General features: G+C 38.4%; 1 protein-coding gene across 9 annotated transcripts in view; it reads right to left on the bottom strand.

The window, feature by feature from the left end:
• mybpc1 (myosin binding protein C1) overlaps nucleotides 1-15928 on the bottom strand; it is a 47291-nt gene that overhangs the window by 968 nt on the left and 30395 nt on the right. For 6 of the 9 annotated variants that reach the window (XM_051688658.1, XM_051688660.1, XM_051688659.1 and 3 more), the window contains 12 exons: nucleotides 15784-15920; nucleotides 15352-15511; nucleotides 15162-15266; nucleotides 14670-14858; nucleotides 11574-11708; nucleotides 11302-11469; nucleotides 9521-9609; nucleotides 9232-9424; nucleotides 8868-9007; nucleotides 8472-8631; nucleotides 5638-5885; nucleotides 4823-5009 (listed from right to left, as the gene is read on the bottom strand). In XM_051688658.1, coding sequence (XP_051544618.1) covers nucleotides 4823-5009; nucleotides 5638-5885; nucleotides 8472-8631; nucleotides 8868-9007; nucleotides 9232-9424; nucleotides 9521-9609; nucleotides 11302-11469; nucleotides 11574-11708; nucleotides 14670-14858; nucleotides 15162-15266; nucleotides 15352-15511; nucleotides 15784-15920 — 1911 coding nt within the window. Of the gene's footprint in view, nucleotides 1-1798; nucleotides 1838-4822; nucleotides 5010-5637; nucleotides 5886-8471; nucleotides 8632-8867; nucleotides 9008-9231; nucleotides 9425-9520; nucleotides 9610-11301; nucleotides 11470-11573; nucleotides 11709-14669; nucleotides 14859-15161; nucleotides 15267-15351; nucleotides 15512-15783; nucleotides 15921-15928 lie in introns of all 9 variants that reach the window. The other 3 variants (XM_051688663.1, XM_051688665.1, XM_051688661.1) reach the window with 2 other exon arrangements.

The raw sequence follows: 15928 nt of genomic DNA, 5'->3' as shown, positions 1-15928 counted from the left end.
GGATTATGTTGGTTTGGGAAACAAAAGAAAAACAGAGACAGAGATAGAGACCATAAAGAGTATACTCAGGCAGTGCACATCAGGCCAAATTAGCGATAACCTTGTTGTCAGTCGTCAAAATACGAATTTGTTCTCCATAACATGTACAGAAGGACATTAAAGAAAAAAAGTGAAATAAAGAGAGGGAGAGACAGACCAATAAAGACAGAGAGGGAAATAGGGGTGAAATCAGGACAGAGAATCGTCAGTGTTCGGCAGGCATAGCACAAATGTTGATTCAGTTGGGGAGTAACTTATTAAAAGTAACAGCTCTACTAACTTTTACGTCTTCATTATTCTAGTGATTAAATTAATACCATTTTTAAAAGGATAGCATGACTGTAGTTGAACTAATTTAAAATATGAGTAGCTTGTTACTTCACAGCTTGGACATTTAATTGAATGTGCTTTTAATTAAAACTACATTAAGCTTCAGTATGACCACTGTCATAAATAAACAGAAGATTGGGCCACAGTGTCAGAATATGCAATAATAATAATAATAATCAGAAGTAAGGGTTGTTTTTTCAAAGATGTCAGTCTTGGCTGCCTGTTCACTCGTAACTTGTCCCCTTTTTGTAGAGTTACATGAGGAAACAGGGAAAATTACAGGGGTTATACAAGCAGCACGAAAACAATTTTTATTTTATTTTATTTTAATTGAGACCCCAGTTTTTGACCTCAGAATGGTCTCCCTCTGGTTTCCAATTGATTTGAGATCAAATGTGCTTCCTCTTATGCAAGTCTGTATCAGTCTGTAGCTGGCAAACATGTCAAAAGCATGCAAAGTACACATTCTGAATGGAGAGAGAATTCTATGTTCTTATAGAATCTTGCACAAATTCTCAGCAAAGAACTAGTTCTTGATAGAGGTCGACCAATAGATTTTGCCGATACCGATAACTAAGGTAGTGCAAAAGACCAATAACCGATTAATTGGCTGATAGTTAAAAAAATAAATTTAAAAAAATGGTTTATAGAATGTAAAAAAATAAAAATAAAAAATGTCTTAGTTTGTCCATAATATAATATGACGGGCAAAGACATAGACGTTACAAGAGTCCAAAATTAATACAATCCCAGATGCAGTTAATTGTTCAACCAAAATACCATTAATAATCAGGAAAAAGATTTGGTTCATAATGCAGGACTTTAAACAATAAACAAGCCTGAAACACACTGGGCTCTCTTATTTTAAAATGACAGAGACTTGATTCAGTTGAAATACTGTATAGTTAAGTTATAACATTCAATTTAAAACATTTGATTATCTAATCAAAATAACAAAATATGAATTGAACTGAGGATCAAAATATAGATGAATATTGTCAATGATGACAGATTTAGACAGCAATTCCCTACGAGGTGTCAGTGATTGTTTTTATTTCACATCTAGAAGCTGCTGTTATACTATAGAATCAAGCCATTCAAACTGTTGAATCCTCCAGGGCCAGCCACAGAAGAACACGGAGAAATAATAATAAGTAAATAAAAAGTATCGGCAACTACTGGCACTGATTTTTGCAGATAACCGATTGTTCCCAAAAGCAACTATCAGCACCGATTAATCAGTTAAACTGATATATCGGTCTACCTCTAGTTCTTAAGTCCTGTAAAAACATTCTTGTTTCCGGAACATAATTCTTGGATTCCAGCGCATCACACACCAAAGAGCGAAAAGCAGGATTATTGGCAACCAAGGGATGCAGAATGAATGAAAAAATAAGCTTCATATGCCCGAAACCATATGAAAGCTTACCTGGATGAGAACAATAGAGTAACTATTCCTGAGTGATGACTGGGGGAGAAAAGAAAATAATGATTAAACCCAAGTTTACATGAGGGAGTTATATGTGCCTCAGGATACATTACTGACTTAGTCATTACAGATTTAATATGAAAGAGTTAAAGGACATACCACAGGAGACAGTACAGTTTACCATGAGGGAAACACAACAATATGACAATGTATGACAGATTATGAAAGAATGTCAACACATGATACACTAGGCAAATATTGAAGTTTAATCAGACTTTAAATCGGGCCTAGAAATGTACACAGAACACTGTGCAATGGGTGTGACTGTGTTTGAATAAGGTCTACAATAAGTTGCATTATGGTATTTGTGGTCCAGTGACACATGCACTTTAAGTTAAGTGATTTCATTTGGACTAAAACTATAATTCAAGTCATGTAAACTCTTTAATTGGACTGAAATCTTTTTGCAAAGTCAGACTAATAAGCCAAGATAATGCGATTGTAGCTCGGCTTCGTCCATCATGTGTACACGTTAATAGGACCCCAATTGGCCTTGGCGTACTCATGGTCCGAAAGACAAAGGTAAGAGGGAACGTACAGTTTGTATAACCGATACATCCTCAGCTTCCTTCAAATATTCGATAATGCATTGTGTATACTTGGACAGACAGATGAAGATTGTAGCTCAACTTTGCAAAAACCTGCTGTAGCTCACTTTTAACAGTGCATGTAAACATGTTGATAGATAAGACGAAGTTTCTTTAGGAATTTGCTACAGCATGCAGCAAATCCAATGTGCATTCAGACAGGAGATAAAAACTAATATGAATTTTTTTTATATAATAATGGTCAAAATATTATGCTTCAGTCAAAAGTATTGCTTCAGTAACACTTTATAATAACTTTTTTAATAAGTAATTAACAAACATTGTATAATGTTTAACAAATGATGCACATGGGGGCCTGGGTAGCTCAGAGAGTATTGACGCTGACTACCACCCCTGGAGTCACGAGTTCCAATCCAGGGCGTGCTGAGTAATTCCAGCCAGGTCTCCTAAGCAACCAAATTGGCCCGGTTGCTAGGTAGGGTAGAGTCACATGGGGTAACCTCCTCGTGGTCTCTATAATGTGGTTCTCGCTCTTGGTGGGGCGTGTGGTGAGTTGTGCGTGGATGCCGCAGAATTGCGTGAAGCCTCCACATGCGCTATGTCTCCACAGTAACGTGCACAACAAGCCATGTGATAAAATACGCAGATTGACGGTGTCAGACGCGGAGGCAACTGAGATTCGTCCTCTGCCACCCAGACTGAGGCGAGCCACTACGCCACCACGAGGACTTAGAGTGCATTGGGCATTCCAAATTGGGGAGAAAAAAACAAAACAAAAAACAAATGATGCACATTTAAATGTGAATGTATAGGGAAATAAATGAATCAAATACTTATTAATGCTATTAATGCATGATTTATATACTCTATAAATACTTAATGCAGGTGTAACAAAACAAACCCCTTGGTCAAAAAGACATTCTTACTAGGCTTTGGTTATTATAGACAGATACAGCTGAAGAAAATATGAAAACACTATGCTAAGTGTACAGTACAAATGCTGTACAGTGCTACTAATCTGAATACACAGACAATCCAGAATAAGAACATAAATAAGAGAGAAAAGAATAATGCTGATTAAAATTCAAATGGATGTGTGATGAGGAGGAGGGCATGGCCGGGCCGTGAGGATGCACACCCGTCGCTAAATTGTCCTAATCAGCCGGGAGGGGTATAAAGAGGAGCCAGAGGCGCCAGTTCGGGAGAGAGAGAGAGACACACACGGCCGCTGTGTGTTTGTGTCGGTGTGTTTGTTTGTTTAAGTTCAGTTATGTCATTAAAGTTATGTTGACTGTTCTGCCGGTTCCCGCCTCCACCTTGCCCATCCTGAACCCCGTTACATTGGTGCCGAAACCCGGGAAGGAGGAGAGATGTGCTGTCATGGTGTCCTTGCCGCTGCTGTCCGCCAGGAGCCGGAGGACTCGCTGCTGTCCACCAGGGATCGGAGGACTCACTGCCGTCCACCAGGGGAGGAGTGGCTGTCGTCCGCCAGGGGGCAAAGGAGTGGCTGAGGACCATGCGATGCCGTGTCCGGGGATCGGTGAGCGAGATTTTCTCTCTCCTCTCTCTCTCTCTCTGTCTCTCCCCCTCGCTCTTTCCCTCTCCCTCCCCTTGTCTCTCCCAGGGCTCCGGAGAGGCGGGGAAGACCTGCCGGCAGAAGGACGGACGGAAGGGCAACAACTCCCCTCCAGGAAGGGAGGTTGCCCCAGCCTGAATCGGGCAATGGAGGAGTGTGACTAGGAGGAGGGCGTTGCCGGGCCATGAGGATGCACGCCCAGTGCTGAATTGTCCTGATCAGCTGGCAGGGGGATAAAGATGAGCCAGAGGTGCCAGTTCGAGAGAGAGAGAGAGAGACACATGCGGCCGCTGTGTGTGTGTCGGTGTGTTTATGTTTGTTTAAATTCAGTTAAGTCATTAAAGTTATGTTGACTGTTCTGCCGATTCCCACCTCCTCCTTGCCCATCCTGAACTCTGTTACAGGATGGAATAGAGGACTTTGATCGCCAGGAAATTCCCATTTCATTCTTGAGTGCTGTTCGTTTACAGACAGCTCAACTGAAGAGTAGCTATTAAAGATGAGGGAATCAGTTCAGACTTTAGCAAAGCATTTACTTTGCATTCACTTGATTAATCACATAAATTGATCGGTTTGGTGAAAAATGTATTGTGTGTTTTGAGAGCACATAATGGGCCTTTTTTTCTTCAGGAATCAAACAGGGAATCTGAATGCAGCTCTTATTTCCTCTTCCTTACCCAGCAGTGATATTGTTTTATGTCAGTCTCATGTGATTTGCCCTATTGAAGCTGTTTATCATTGTATAAGGAATATATCTTCATGTAGGCGTTCATAGGCGCATTCCTAAGATGCCTTATCTATATGATAGGATATAGATGATGATTTAATGCATAGACTAACCTTTGACCTCTAGTTTGCAGTCCACCTGAGCCTCTCCAAGGTCATTGACTGCCTTGCAGGTGTATACACCTCCATCAAACGGGCTGGGCTTGCGGATCTCGAGCGTACACACGCCCTGGTTGCTGAACATGCGGTAACGTGGGTCGTCTATGATGGTAATTTTGTTTTTCATCCAGATCACCTTAGGCTGAGTAGAGTAATGGAGAGTAAATGAAACAACACCAAAAATAAAACAACAATGCGCTGATATATAAAGTATATCTATATATATAGGGACATGACTCAGGCCTAAATCAAACCCCTGTCCCTGTGAGCACATCTGCTCTAACATGTCAGAAGCATGTGCACTATCCACTGTGCCATGGTTCCGATGAGTATTAAGCTTTTGACAGTAAGAGAATGTGATCCAGTGTTTGTGTCTGTGTATGTGGTCAAAGATTATAACTAGCAGGTGCTATTAAGCCCACCGGGGTACTCGCAGGTCAGGCCACAAAGAACTAACTACAGGTGTAAATCCATGAGCACATGGTTGGTGACCAGCAGAATCAAAGACTTTCTTGGAACTTAAAAGAGAGAGAGAGAATAGGAAAGAAAAGGAGGCAGCAGCAGGGTGAGGGGTCAATAGTTTTTATGGGACTAATGACACTTGTGTAACTTTTTTCAGTGTATGCCATTTTTTTTACTCTTTGTAATTTGTGAATGTTTGTTTCTGTACTTTAGATCTTTATAGATCGCAAAAGATTTCGTGATCTGATCACTCAAACACATGCTGCACTTTACAGGTCCCTTGCAAGTAGATTCTGTGAATCACCTACCCTAGGGTTGGCACGCACGCTGCAGTTGAGGGTGGCGTTGTACCCAGCGATGGCGGAGGTGTTGATTAGTGGCTGAGTGAAGCTGGGCGGCTCGGAGAAGTCACGGTCATTGTATTCAGGGTTCTTCAGGTGCAAGCCTGATCGAGAGTGAGAGGAAAAGGAGGAGGAGGAAGAGTGAGAGGGGAAGGGACGGGGAGAGGGTGACTGTGCATGATACAAGCCGAAAGCTGTATCATGGGGAAATTTCCCTTATGTGATGAGGAAGAGACAACATTTCTCATCAGCACTGGTGAAGCATGACTCACACTGAATGGGCTGTATTACAGAAACAGCCTAACATCCTACAATCCTAAATTATCTGTTGAGTAACCATAGTGATTTCAGGATCTCAAAATTGATATCTCTGCTCTGTAGGTCCATACAATGCAAGTGAGTGGTTACCAAAATGTTAAGCTCCAAAAAGCATATAAAGCAGCTTTAAAATAATCCATACCACTCCAGTGGTTAAATCCATATCTTCTGAAGTGATATGATAGGTGTGGGTGAGAAATATATAACTATTTAGGTACTTTTTATACTCTAAATTCTCCTCCCTGCCCAGTAGATGGCAAAATGCACGAAGAATGTGAAACACCAAAAACAAAAGAAGTGAAAGTGATAATTTATAGCCAAAAAAAAAAAAAAAAGCTTAAATATTGATCTGTTTCTCACTCACACATATCATATCACTTCTTAAGGAATGGATTTAACCAATGAAGTCTTATGGATTACTTTTATGCTGCCTTTATATGCTTTTTGGACCTTTAAAGTTCTGGCCACCATTCACTTGCATTGTATGGACCTACAAAGTTGAGATATTTTTCTAAAAATCTTTGTTTGGGCTCAGCAGAAGAAAGAAAGTCTTATAAATCTGGGATGGCATGAGGGTGAGTAAATGATGAGAATTTTCATTTTTGGGTGAACTATCCCTTTAAGAAAGAACATTCTGTAATATAGCCCCTGTTAAAGATATAATCTGCAATTATGAAGAACCGGTCATTGTCACAACTTAAAGTTATGTCTTGTAGGCAAATCCTGGTGTTTGTAGCATATAGACAGAGTAAATTTAGATGTAGAAGGGAGAGTCAATATACTGCAGTCTTGCTTAAGCTGCTTAAACGAACATTGTATTAAAGCTATTGAAGCTCCTTTCATACAAAATTCAGTCCTGCTCCAACACCAAAACTTTGATTGTTCAGGTGTATTTCGTTGGAGCTAAAATATAATGGATAGTAGCCCTGCATACCAATATACATATTTTCTGTCCTAAATATTATGCATGATTGGAATAGTTCATCCCAAATCATACAATGTTGAAAATATTATATAAACGTTTTCCAGATGGTCTTGTATCTCTGGTGGTTTTGGAAGTGTGCATTTTTTCTGCATGCTTTTTTAGCTTATATTCCCCTCAACCCTTTATATGATGAAAAAGGAATTTGTGACAGTTCACTTGACTTTTTGTAGAAAATTGTTGTAAAATTGTTGTACAGCATTTTAAATGAATTATACTCCCATAAGTTAAGTAATACATTTTATGAAAATTATTGTAGCTACAGTAGATAATTGCGCTTATATGGAAATGCAACAGGCTGTTGTCTGTGGCATCAGGATGCATTGACGCAATGAAAGGCATGTTCTAATACTGGCATACTGTCTTGTTAAATACTCAAAAGTATGTACTTTCCCATCACTAGTGAAGAACATCCTTTTAGTGCATATTGTAAGCATGCAAATTGGGATGCAGCCTTCATCTCAAGTTAAACCTTGCGATACAACTCTCAAATGCCCTGCAGGTAAATGAGGACAGAATAAGATATGAATCCCCCTAAAATCCTGACAAAATTAGTGTTAAAAGAAATACAAGACACAACACTGATTAGTAGTAATTATTACATCAGCCCTTAGGTTTAAAAGTTGTGAATGCCTCTGCGATGAAGATCAATTTCACTTCAGCCAGTCCTAAATTACTACTTAAAAGCAAATTTGTTGGTTTAAAGGTGCACTCAAATAAGTTTTTTGTTCATTTTTGTTTGTTGTCTTGGACTTGCACTGAGAACTAGGGGCATGGATACAGCATAGTTCAAAATCAATAGTTTTCAATAAAAGCTGCCAATGTAGAAAATCACTAGTCAGACATGATTCATTTTATACATCAGTGAAAGTATCCAAATAACAGGTCGGTTACTGAGATTAAGTGAGTATTATTCAGCTGGTCATGTGATGCTAACATGGCTGCCCCCATGAGGGGACCCCCTCCATGTGGAATAAAACAGCTTTTATATGATTACTGATATGACTGGAGTTATGTGTCATCATGATTATATACAAATGTTTCAATATGGAAAACTTTTTAATGAAGAGTGCACCTTTAATATTTTTATTTATTTTTTATTTTTTATAAACTACCCTTTGAAAACCCAATTTAATTTAAAGGGATAGTTCACATAAACGAAAATTATGTCATCATTTACTCACATTTACATTGTAGGACTTTCTTCTGTGGAACACAAAATGAAATGTTAGGCAGAATGTTAGTCTCCGTCACCATTCATTTTCATTATATGGAAAAAAATGCACTGAAAGTCATTGGTGACTCAGGCTAACATGCTGCCTAACATTTATTTTTGTGATCCACAGAAGAAAGACAGTCATATGGTTTTGGAACAACATGAGGGTGCGTAAATGATGACATAATTTTTATTTTTGGGTGAATTGTCCCTTTAATCCAGCAGTTAATTTACAAATTAGCCAAACCAATGCATTAAAAGCAGTGGAGCAGAGCTGAGCCTTACCTTCCTTTACGATGAGAGCACTGTCTTTAGTGGTAGTGGCACTTTCACTCAAGCCCACCATGTTCTCTGAATAGATCCTGAAGAAATACTCATTACCCACCACCAGATCTGAGATTGTGATGCAGGTACGATGGTAATGCTCCACACATGTGTACCACTCCTGTGCCACACACATGCTAGTCAGTAAATCTTTTTGCTTTCAATACATCAAACATGAAAGATTATAAACTGTGTATATTACCATACAGAATATAGTTATATATATATAAAATATATATAGAATATATAAAACGTTTTCCATTAAAAAGTTGTGAAGATGATTGTATGTCTGATTCCAATGTTAAATATCAATATCAGAGAAGTACAGTCAAGAGACAACAGAGATGATCTTCAGACCATAGTCTTTTTGTCAGCTTTCTGGATGGTGTAGCCTGTTATGGTTGCATTGCCGTTGTCCTTCGGTGGGCTCCAGTCCAATGCTACGTTATTACCCCAGACCTCTTCGATCTTTACAGCCTGTGGTGGGCCTGGAAGGTCTGGTGCAGATGAAACCAGAAAGATGGTCAAAAAGTGCTCAACACTGCTTCCACGTAAACATCAGCAAGCTAGAACAAAATTCTTTGTGTCATCAGAATAATATTAATTGAAATTTGAAAATAATAAACAAAAACATTACTATTATTATATCTTCATTATGAAAGGGAATGTGCTTTCAGATGCCTGACTCGTCATTTAATCAATGGCAGATCTGTGAACTAACCAACTATCTGTATGTCCAACACGGCTGTGTCGACGTGATTCTCCACCTGTACAGTCAGTTCGTATTTCCCAGAATGCTTTCGCTCTGCTTTGCGAATGAAGATGATGCTGTCGCACTCTGAGTTGCGAATGCTGATGGTTTGGTCAATAGGCTGACCCTCTTTCAACCAGGTGACCTTTGGCCTTGGTTTTCCCTAAAAAGAAAACAAAATGTTTTTTTGAGTATTTGAGTTGTGATCAATAGAAGAATTTTATCAATTTGGAGTTGTTTTCATGATCTATGGGCTCACCATAAATGGCACAACAAGGTTTACAACTTCGCCAACTTTTCTAACGTACGTCTGCTTTAAATGTCGTGGTATGCGTATTTTAGGAGGCTCTGTGAAAAACAAATAAGAGAGCATTTTTACAACCAAAACTGCCCCTTTAGGACCAAACACCAGACTCTGAATTACTCTGAATTCATCCTAAATGATCAGGTATGTGTTCATCAGCAATGCAAAGTTCACATTAACTCCATTATTTAAAGATGTGTTTCAAAAACCCCATGAAATCATTTGATGAGCACAGTTTTCTGTCGTGTATTGACATATTAATCATTCCTAAGGGCTTTCCCCACATTTTTTTTTAAATAGTTACATCACAGCCATGAACCTTGATTTGCTACTTGTTAGTCGGCTGCAGATGGTATTCGTGGGAGGGACATTCTCATTCTAGAGAACATTTGATTAGACAAAAATCTGTGTAGTGCAAGATGAGACATCAGTATTTTTGGTCCATTTTCCCCAAAGAGGAAGACTGTCAATTTTAAACATGTATGTCTGCTACACTAGCATATAGATGTGGAGCATCTAATGATTTGCAAGAAATATTCCACAAAACCAACTCCATCCAATAGGAGGCATAAGCACAAAGAATGTGCAGATTCATCCACAAACTGTCCCAAAGAAGTGTTATTCCACAAAACAAACTCCAGCCGCAAGGCGGAACCAACACAAAAAGAAGCAAAATAGGCGCTCGGTTTCCTCGGACAGTCAAGTGAATGTTCAGTGAGTCAGGCTTACTCGGCTGCATCAAGAGCATTACTCAATGACTTACTCCATTTACTTTATGAAGGATATCGCTTGCTGTGGGCATGTAAATATTTTGCGGCCATCCTTAGTATCTATTCTCAATTTGGCCGGGAACATCAGTGCAAAAGCGACCTTCCGTTGATGTAAGAGTTTCTTGCATTCCTTGAATCGATCACGTTTCTCTATTGTCAAATTCGCAATGTCTGGGAACAAGAAGATGCTGTGGTTCTTCCAAGAAAGCCTTCCTTTACTCCTCGCCTCACGTAACACAAGACCTTTATTGGATGATCTCAGAAATTTGGCCAGTATTGATTGGGGCCTTTCTCCCTCAGCGGATCTCCGAGCCAGAACTCTGTGAGCTCACTCGATTTCCAGCTTATGGCCTGTTATGTCGAGCAGACTCGGGAAGAGCTCGTCTAGGAATTTCACCATATTTCTGCCTTCTTCATTCTCAGGAATTCCAACAATTCGGACGTTGTTTCGCCGATTATGATTCTCAAGGTCTTCCAACTTTTCCCAAATGCACTCCAAGTCCGCCTTGGTCGCTAGCGGGTTAGCAGCTAATTCCCTCTCCGATGACTCCAGATAATCGATCCATTTCTCGACGTCCCCCATTCTTGTAACCAACTCAGTGAATTTCGTCTCCGTGGCAGTAATCGATCAACGTATTACAGCAAGATCCTCCAAGTCAGCAATGACCTTTGTCAGCATTGCCGTCATGTTCGACAGTTGACGCTGGATCTCTTCCACTGCATCGGCCTGTTGTTCAGGGGCTTCAGCTTGAGCACGTAAGTGTCTTTTAATGTCTTTGACATATTGTCTTCATAGAACAGTTATGAAACCGAGTGTTCACACGTCCAAACCTCGCATGGTGCCATGTGACTCTCTGCAAATAGATGGCTTTAAAGATAATAGACATGGACTAAAAACCACAAAACGCCAATATTGATTTCATGGGGTCTTTAAATAGCTAAATGAAAGTGGCAGGTGGATCTTACCAATGACTTCTTTCACCAGTATTGAGTGTTGTGTAGTACGGGGTGGACTGGCCCCAGCAGCATTTATGGCCTTAACACGCACTAGGATCTTCTCCGTGGATGGCAGACCAGTTATGGTGTACTTTGTTTTTTCTGTCAGCTCTTTATTAGCCAGTATCCAGTCATCAGCTGTGAGATTGCATGAACACTTTGTAATGGCTCTATAAAATCAGTATAAAGCTTTTTTACATATATATTTTTATAATGAATATATACAGTATATATAGTCTTACTTCCTTCGATGCAGTATTCAATTTGGTATCCATCAAGTCCTGCTGCACCAATGGTGTCTGGAGGCCTCCACTTCATAGTTACTGTAGTATCTGTGACATCATCCACCACCAACATTGTGGGCTCACTGGTCACAGCTATTGAGTTAAAGAATCTTGTTATTATATATTTTATATTTTATGTTATATACATACTTAACACTTTACAAAAAGGTTGTATTCATTCAAATTTGTTAAGCATGCTAGTTAACATAAAATAACAATGAACAGTACTTTTACAGCAGTTGTAATTCTTGGTTAATTTAAATATTAACGTATACTAATTCATTTTTTTATTTTTATTGAACGATCTATGTTTACATTATGAACTAACAATGAACAACTGTATCTTTATAAATTAACATGAACCAAGATTAATAAATGCTGTAAAAATATATTGTTCATTTTTAGTTCATGATGCCTAAAGCAGTTACTAATGTTATAAAATAGAACCTTATTTTAAAGTGTTACCAATATTTCTTATAAATGTTATGCCATAACGTTTCTTTGTTTAAATTTTTTTTAAAATCATAAAACTTTGTTTCCAGGTTTAAATTAGATATTGAATCCCAGATTTTCAAATGATTCCTTAGATTATTATTTTATTAGTGTGTGTGTGTGTATATATATATATATATATATATATATATATATATATATATATATATATATATATATATATATAAAATGCAATTAAATATAAGCTGCCTCAAAAGCTAATAGAGGAGATTATTTCATTACACAAGAAAGGTCATGGCTAAAAGTAAATTTCCAAGGCACTTCAATTTCCAACAGACAAAGTTGGCAGCACCATTCATACATTTTCTAAATATGGTACAACAGCAACCTTCTTGGGGTGTGGAAGAAAGCAAAATTTCACCAAGGGAAATGTTGACTTGAATATTCAAGAAGTAATAGGAAAGACCTGTGGAGTCCTGGATGAAAGTTTTATAGACGTATGACACTAAACTGAAAATGAGTTTTAGAACCATGGGTCAGCTGTACATCTGGAGTAAGATGACAAGTTGATGACAAGAACGACACCATCCCCACAGTCAAGCATGGAGGTGGGTCAGTCCTGTTATGGGGTGATTTGCGGCTGCAGGAAACGGCTATCCTGACTATGTGACTGACGCCATGGATTCTTTCAGGTATCAGGCCATTTTGGCATGAAAAATGTGATGCCTTCAGTGTGTAAATTGAAGCTCGGTTATCACTGGACTTTCCAGCAAGACAATAACACCAAGGATACATCCAAGTTGTCCAAAATGTGGTTCAGGGATAGGTCATGGATGTCCTTAAATGGCCCTTTCAGTCCATCATTAAAATCCCATTGCAAACCTTTGTTGGGATTTCAACGAAGCAGTGGCAGCACAGAAACCAAAGAATGTCAATGGGCTGGAAGCTTTTGCTCATGAGAAATGTGTATAAATTCTAATGGAGAGGTGTCCGAAGCCTGAGAACACTTACCTGAAACATTTATTTGCTGTTATTAAGGATAAAGGATGCTCAACAAATGATTGACTTTGGGGGTTGAATATTTTTTACATGACATTTGTGGAGAGAATTAGTTATTTTTTATTTTTAAATTTGGGTAAACTGAACTCTTTGTTCTCAAAATCACTCAAAAATCACTACTTTGACTGTTTACTGAGGTTTTAGTTGATGTGTTTTAATTCACATCACCAGAATGTATTGCTGGTCAGGGGGGTTGAATAATTTTGATTTCAACTGTGTGTGTGTGTATGTATATATATATATATATATATATATATATATATATATATATATATATACATATATATATATATATATACACACACAATAATAATCTTCTGAATACATAATAGACTCAAAAATGTATTTTAGAACAACTCTTTTTTTGTCACAACTTCATTTCATTTTGTTCTATCCATTTCAGTTGGTTAAATTGAAGTGTACATAATCCATTTAAGTAGGGACTACATGAATACTTTTTGTGGTGTTAATGTAGCATTGATTAAACTGGTCAGGGGATTTCAATTTCTCAGCATGCTTTGCATTTGAATCGATAGGGAGAGTAAATGTTAAAATTAAGTGTTGTTTTATGTGTTTTTTGCTAGATAAATTTATAGGAGGATATACTGTATATTGTTTAATGTTTATGTTGAGATTTAGATGAGTTTTGGTTATGTTGGGTTACCATTATGGTGAAGAGTGGAGCTTGAGCTAACGATGAGGACAGGTAAATGTTGCACATTACTTTAATTGCTTGCTTCGTTCAGCAAATGCTGTGCTAACCATAGTATAATTACTGAACTACATTCTGTGGTGGTTTCAACAGCATGTATTTATGCTAACATTCACTTTTACTAGTTAGTACAAAAATAAATAAAAGAGATTTATTTTAGTTACACTGACACGTCTAATTTTGTTGGGTTTAACCAATTCAACTAGGTTATTTTTTACACAATGTGTTTGTGTTGAGATTACATAGTAATTTTAAGTTAAGCAAACTAATTTCAAACACATGGAACCACTGTTCACAATTGAATCAAGTTCAGCCAAGTTGAGTGAAAGATATTACCAGTTAAAACATTTAAACCTTTGAAATGATGGCTATGTGCATCCACATACACCCACAGTCACATGTGAGAGAGGAGCCCTTCTTTTATCACCCTGGTATGTCATGAATTTCAAGAGCTCTTATAAGACGAGACTCTTCTATTCTAGCGTTACTCAACGTGTCTAAGCTGTGACTGAGGCAGAGAGTCTACCTAATCGCGTAACACTCTAATCCCCAGATGATCTGCCAGCCATTATAAAGACATACTAATTATCTCCTAAATCTCAGGCCTGTCCTGTAGAGGTCACAGTCTGAATGTTTTGGATACTGATGTGCGCCCAGCAACACCTGTTGCCTACACGCCTGAAATGGAACATGTCTTTGTCACTTAAATTATCAAGCTGCGTGTTATGTTACATCATAGCGACAATGCTCATGACATAACTTATTTAAAGACACAAAATCCCATTGACTCTTTTCTTGAGCCCTTGTAGTATAGATGTCTGTATACTCACCCAATGGAATGAAAGGTTTGGAGGGTTCACTGGGTTTGGAGGCACCGATGGCATTAACAGCGAAGATTCGCACCTCATAGGGAACACCTTCAATCATCTTTTTGGGCTCAAATGTGGTCTCTTTGCAAAGATCAAAATTCAGCCTCATCCACCGTGAGCTCTGTTTTTTCTTTCGCTCAATGAAGTATCCTGAGAAATATCAACAAATGTATGCTGAACCCTTCAGCTGTCACAGAAATGCAAACAGACATGAATTCATCTGATAACAGGATTTTTAAATGTAATGCATTACCCCCCACCCAAAGGTAATTAGATTACAGTAACTAATTACTTTGTAATCAGATTACACCCAACACTGATCGGTGGGAGATATGCAGTGAGATTAAAGTAAAATTCAAAAACCTTTTTCTACACATCATTTGAATTAACTTAAAAATATTAGCTTCCATAGAACACATAAGGTCCATTTTTATGCACATGAAGTAGACTTACCAAGAATGGGGGAACCACCGTCATAACGTGGAGGCTCCCATGTCATAGTGCACCAGTCTCCACCTACATTAGGAACTAGAGGAGATTCGGGGGGATCTGGGATATCTAGAAGAGAAAAAAAAACAATAATAAGATGTCACCTCTCAAACCAACATTACAGGCGATGATCTCTCATGGGAGGGTGTCTTACCCACAACTTTGACTTTAATACTGGCTGTATCCTCTCCAGCCTCATTCTGAAGGACGATCTTATAGTTACCAGTGTCTTCTCTTTCTGTGACATCAATAGTGAGGCAGGTGTGGTCTGCAAATGTCTCGGCCCGAACTCGACTGCCTGTATCTAGAATGACCTGAAACAACCCATAAGCTTTGTTTAGTCCAGGTATAATTCTTTTGAAATTTGAATACGCAACAAGTAACTTGATTACCCATATTACATTTCTAAAGAAAATTGCCTGTGTAAATCTCAATGCCCAGATGCTAAGGTGTCCTGGTTTATTGACAGGATGCTTGCCTTAGCAAACACCACTAATAATTTAACTGCAATTTGAAGCAAAAATCTATCAACAGACTGTGACTGCCTTATAATTTCTATTATTTTCTACTTTTTCTCTCCACTCACCCTTTCTCCCTTCATCCAAACCACTCTGGGTGCTGGTTCTCCACTAATGGGGATCTCCAAGCGGAGTTTGTTTCCAGCTACAATCATCACAGTGTTGTCCTGGACATTAAGTGCCTCTAAATGCACTTTGGGAGGATCTGCAGAG

The sequence above is a fragment of the Myxocyprinus asiaticus genome, chromosome 45 (assembly GCF_019703515.2).
Source record: "Myxocyprinus asiaticus isolate MX2 ecotype Aquarium Trade chromosome 45, UBuf_Myxa_2, whole genome shotgun sequence".
Taxonomy (NCBI): domain Eukaryota; kingdom Metazoa; phylum Chordata; class Actinopteri; order Cypriniformes; family Catostomidae; genus Myxocyprinus; species Myxocyprinus asiaticus.
Note: the sequence above shows the minus strand (reverse complement) of the source record. Positions and strands in the feature narration are given on the sequence as shown.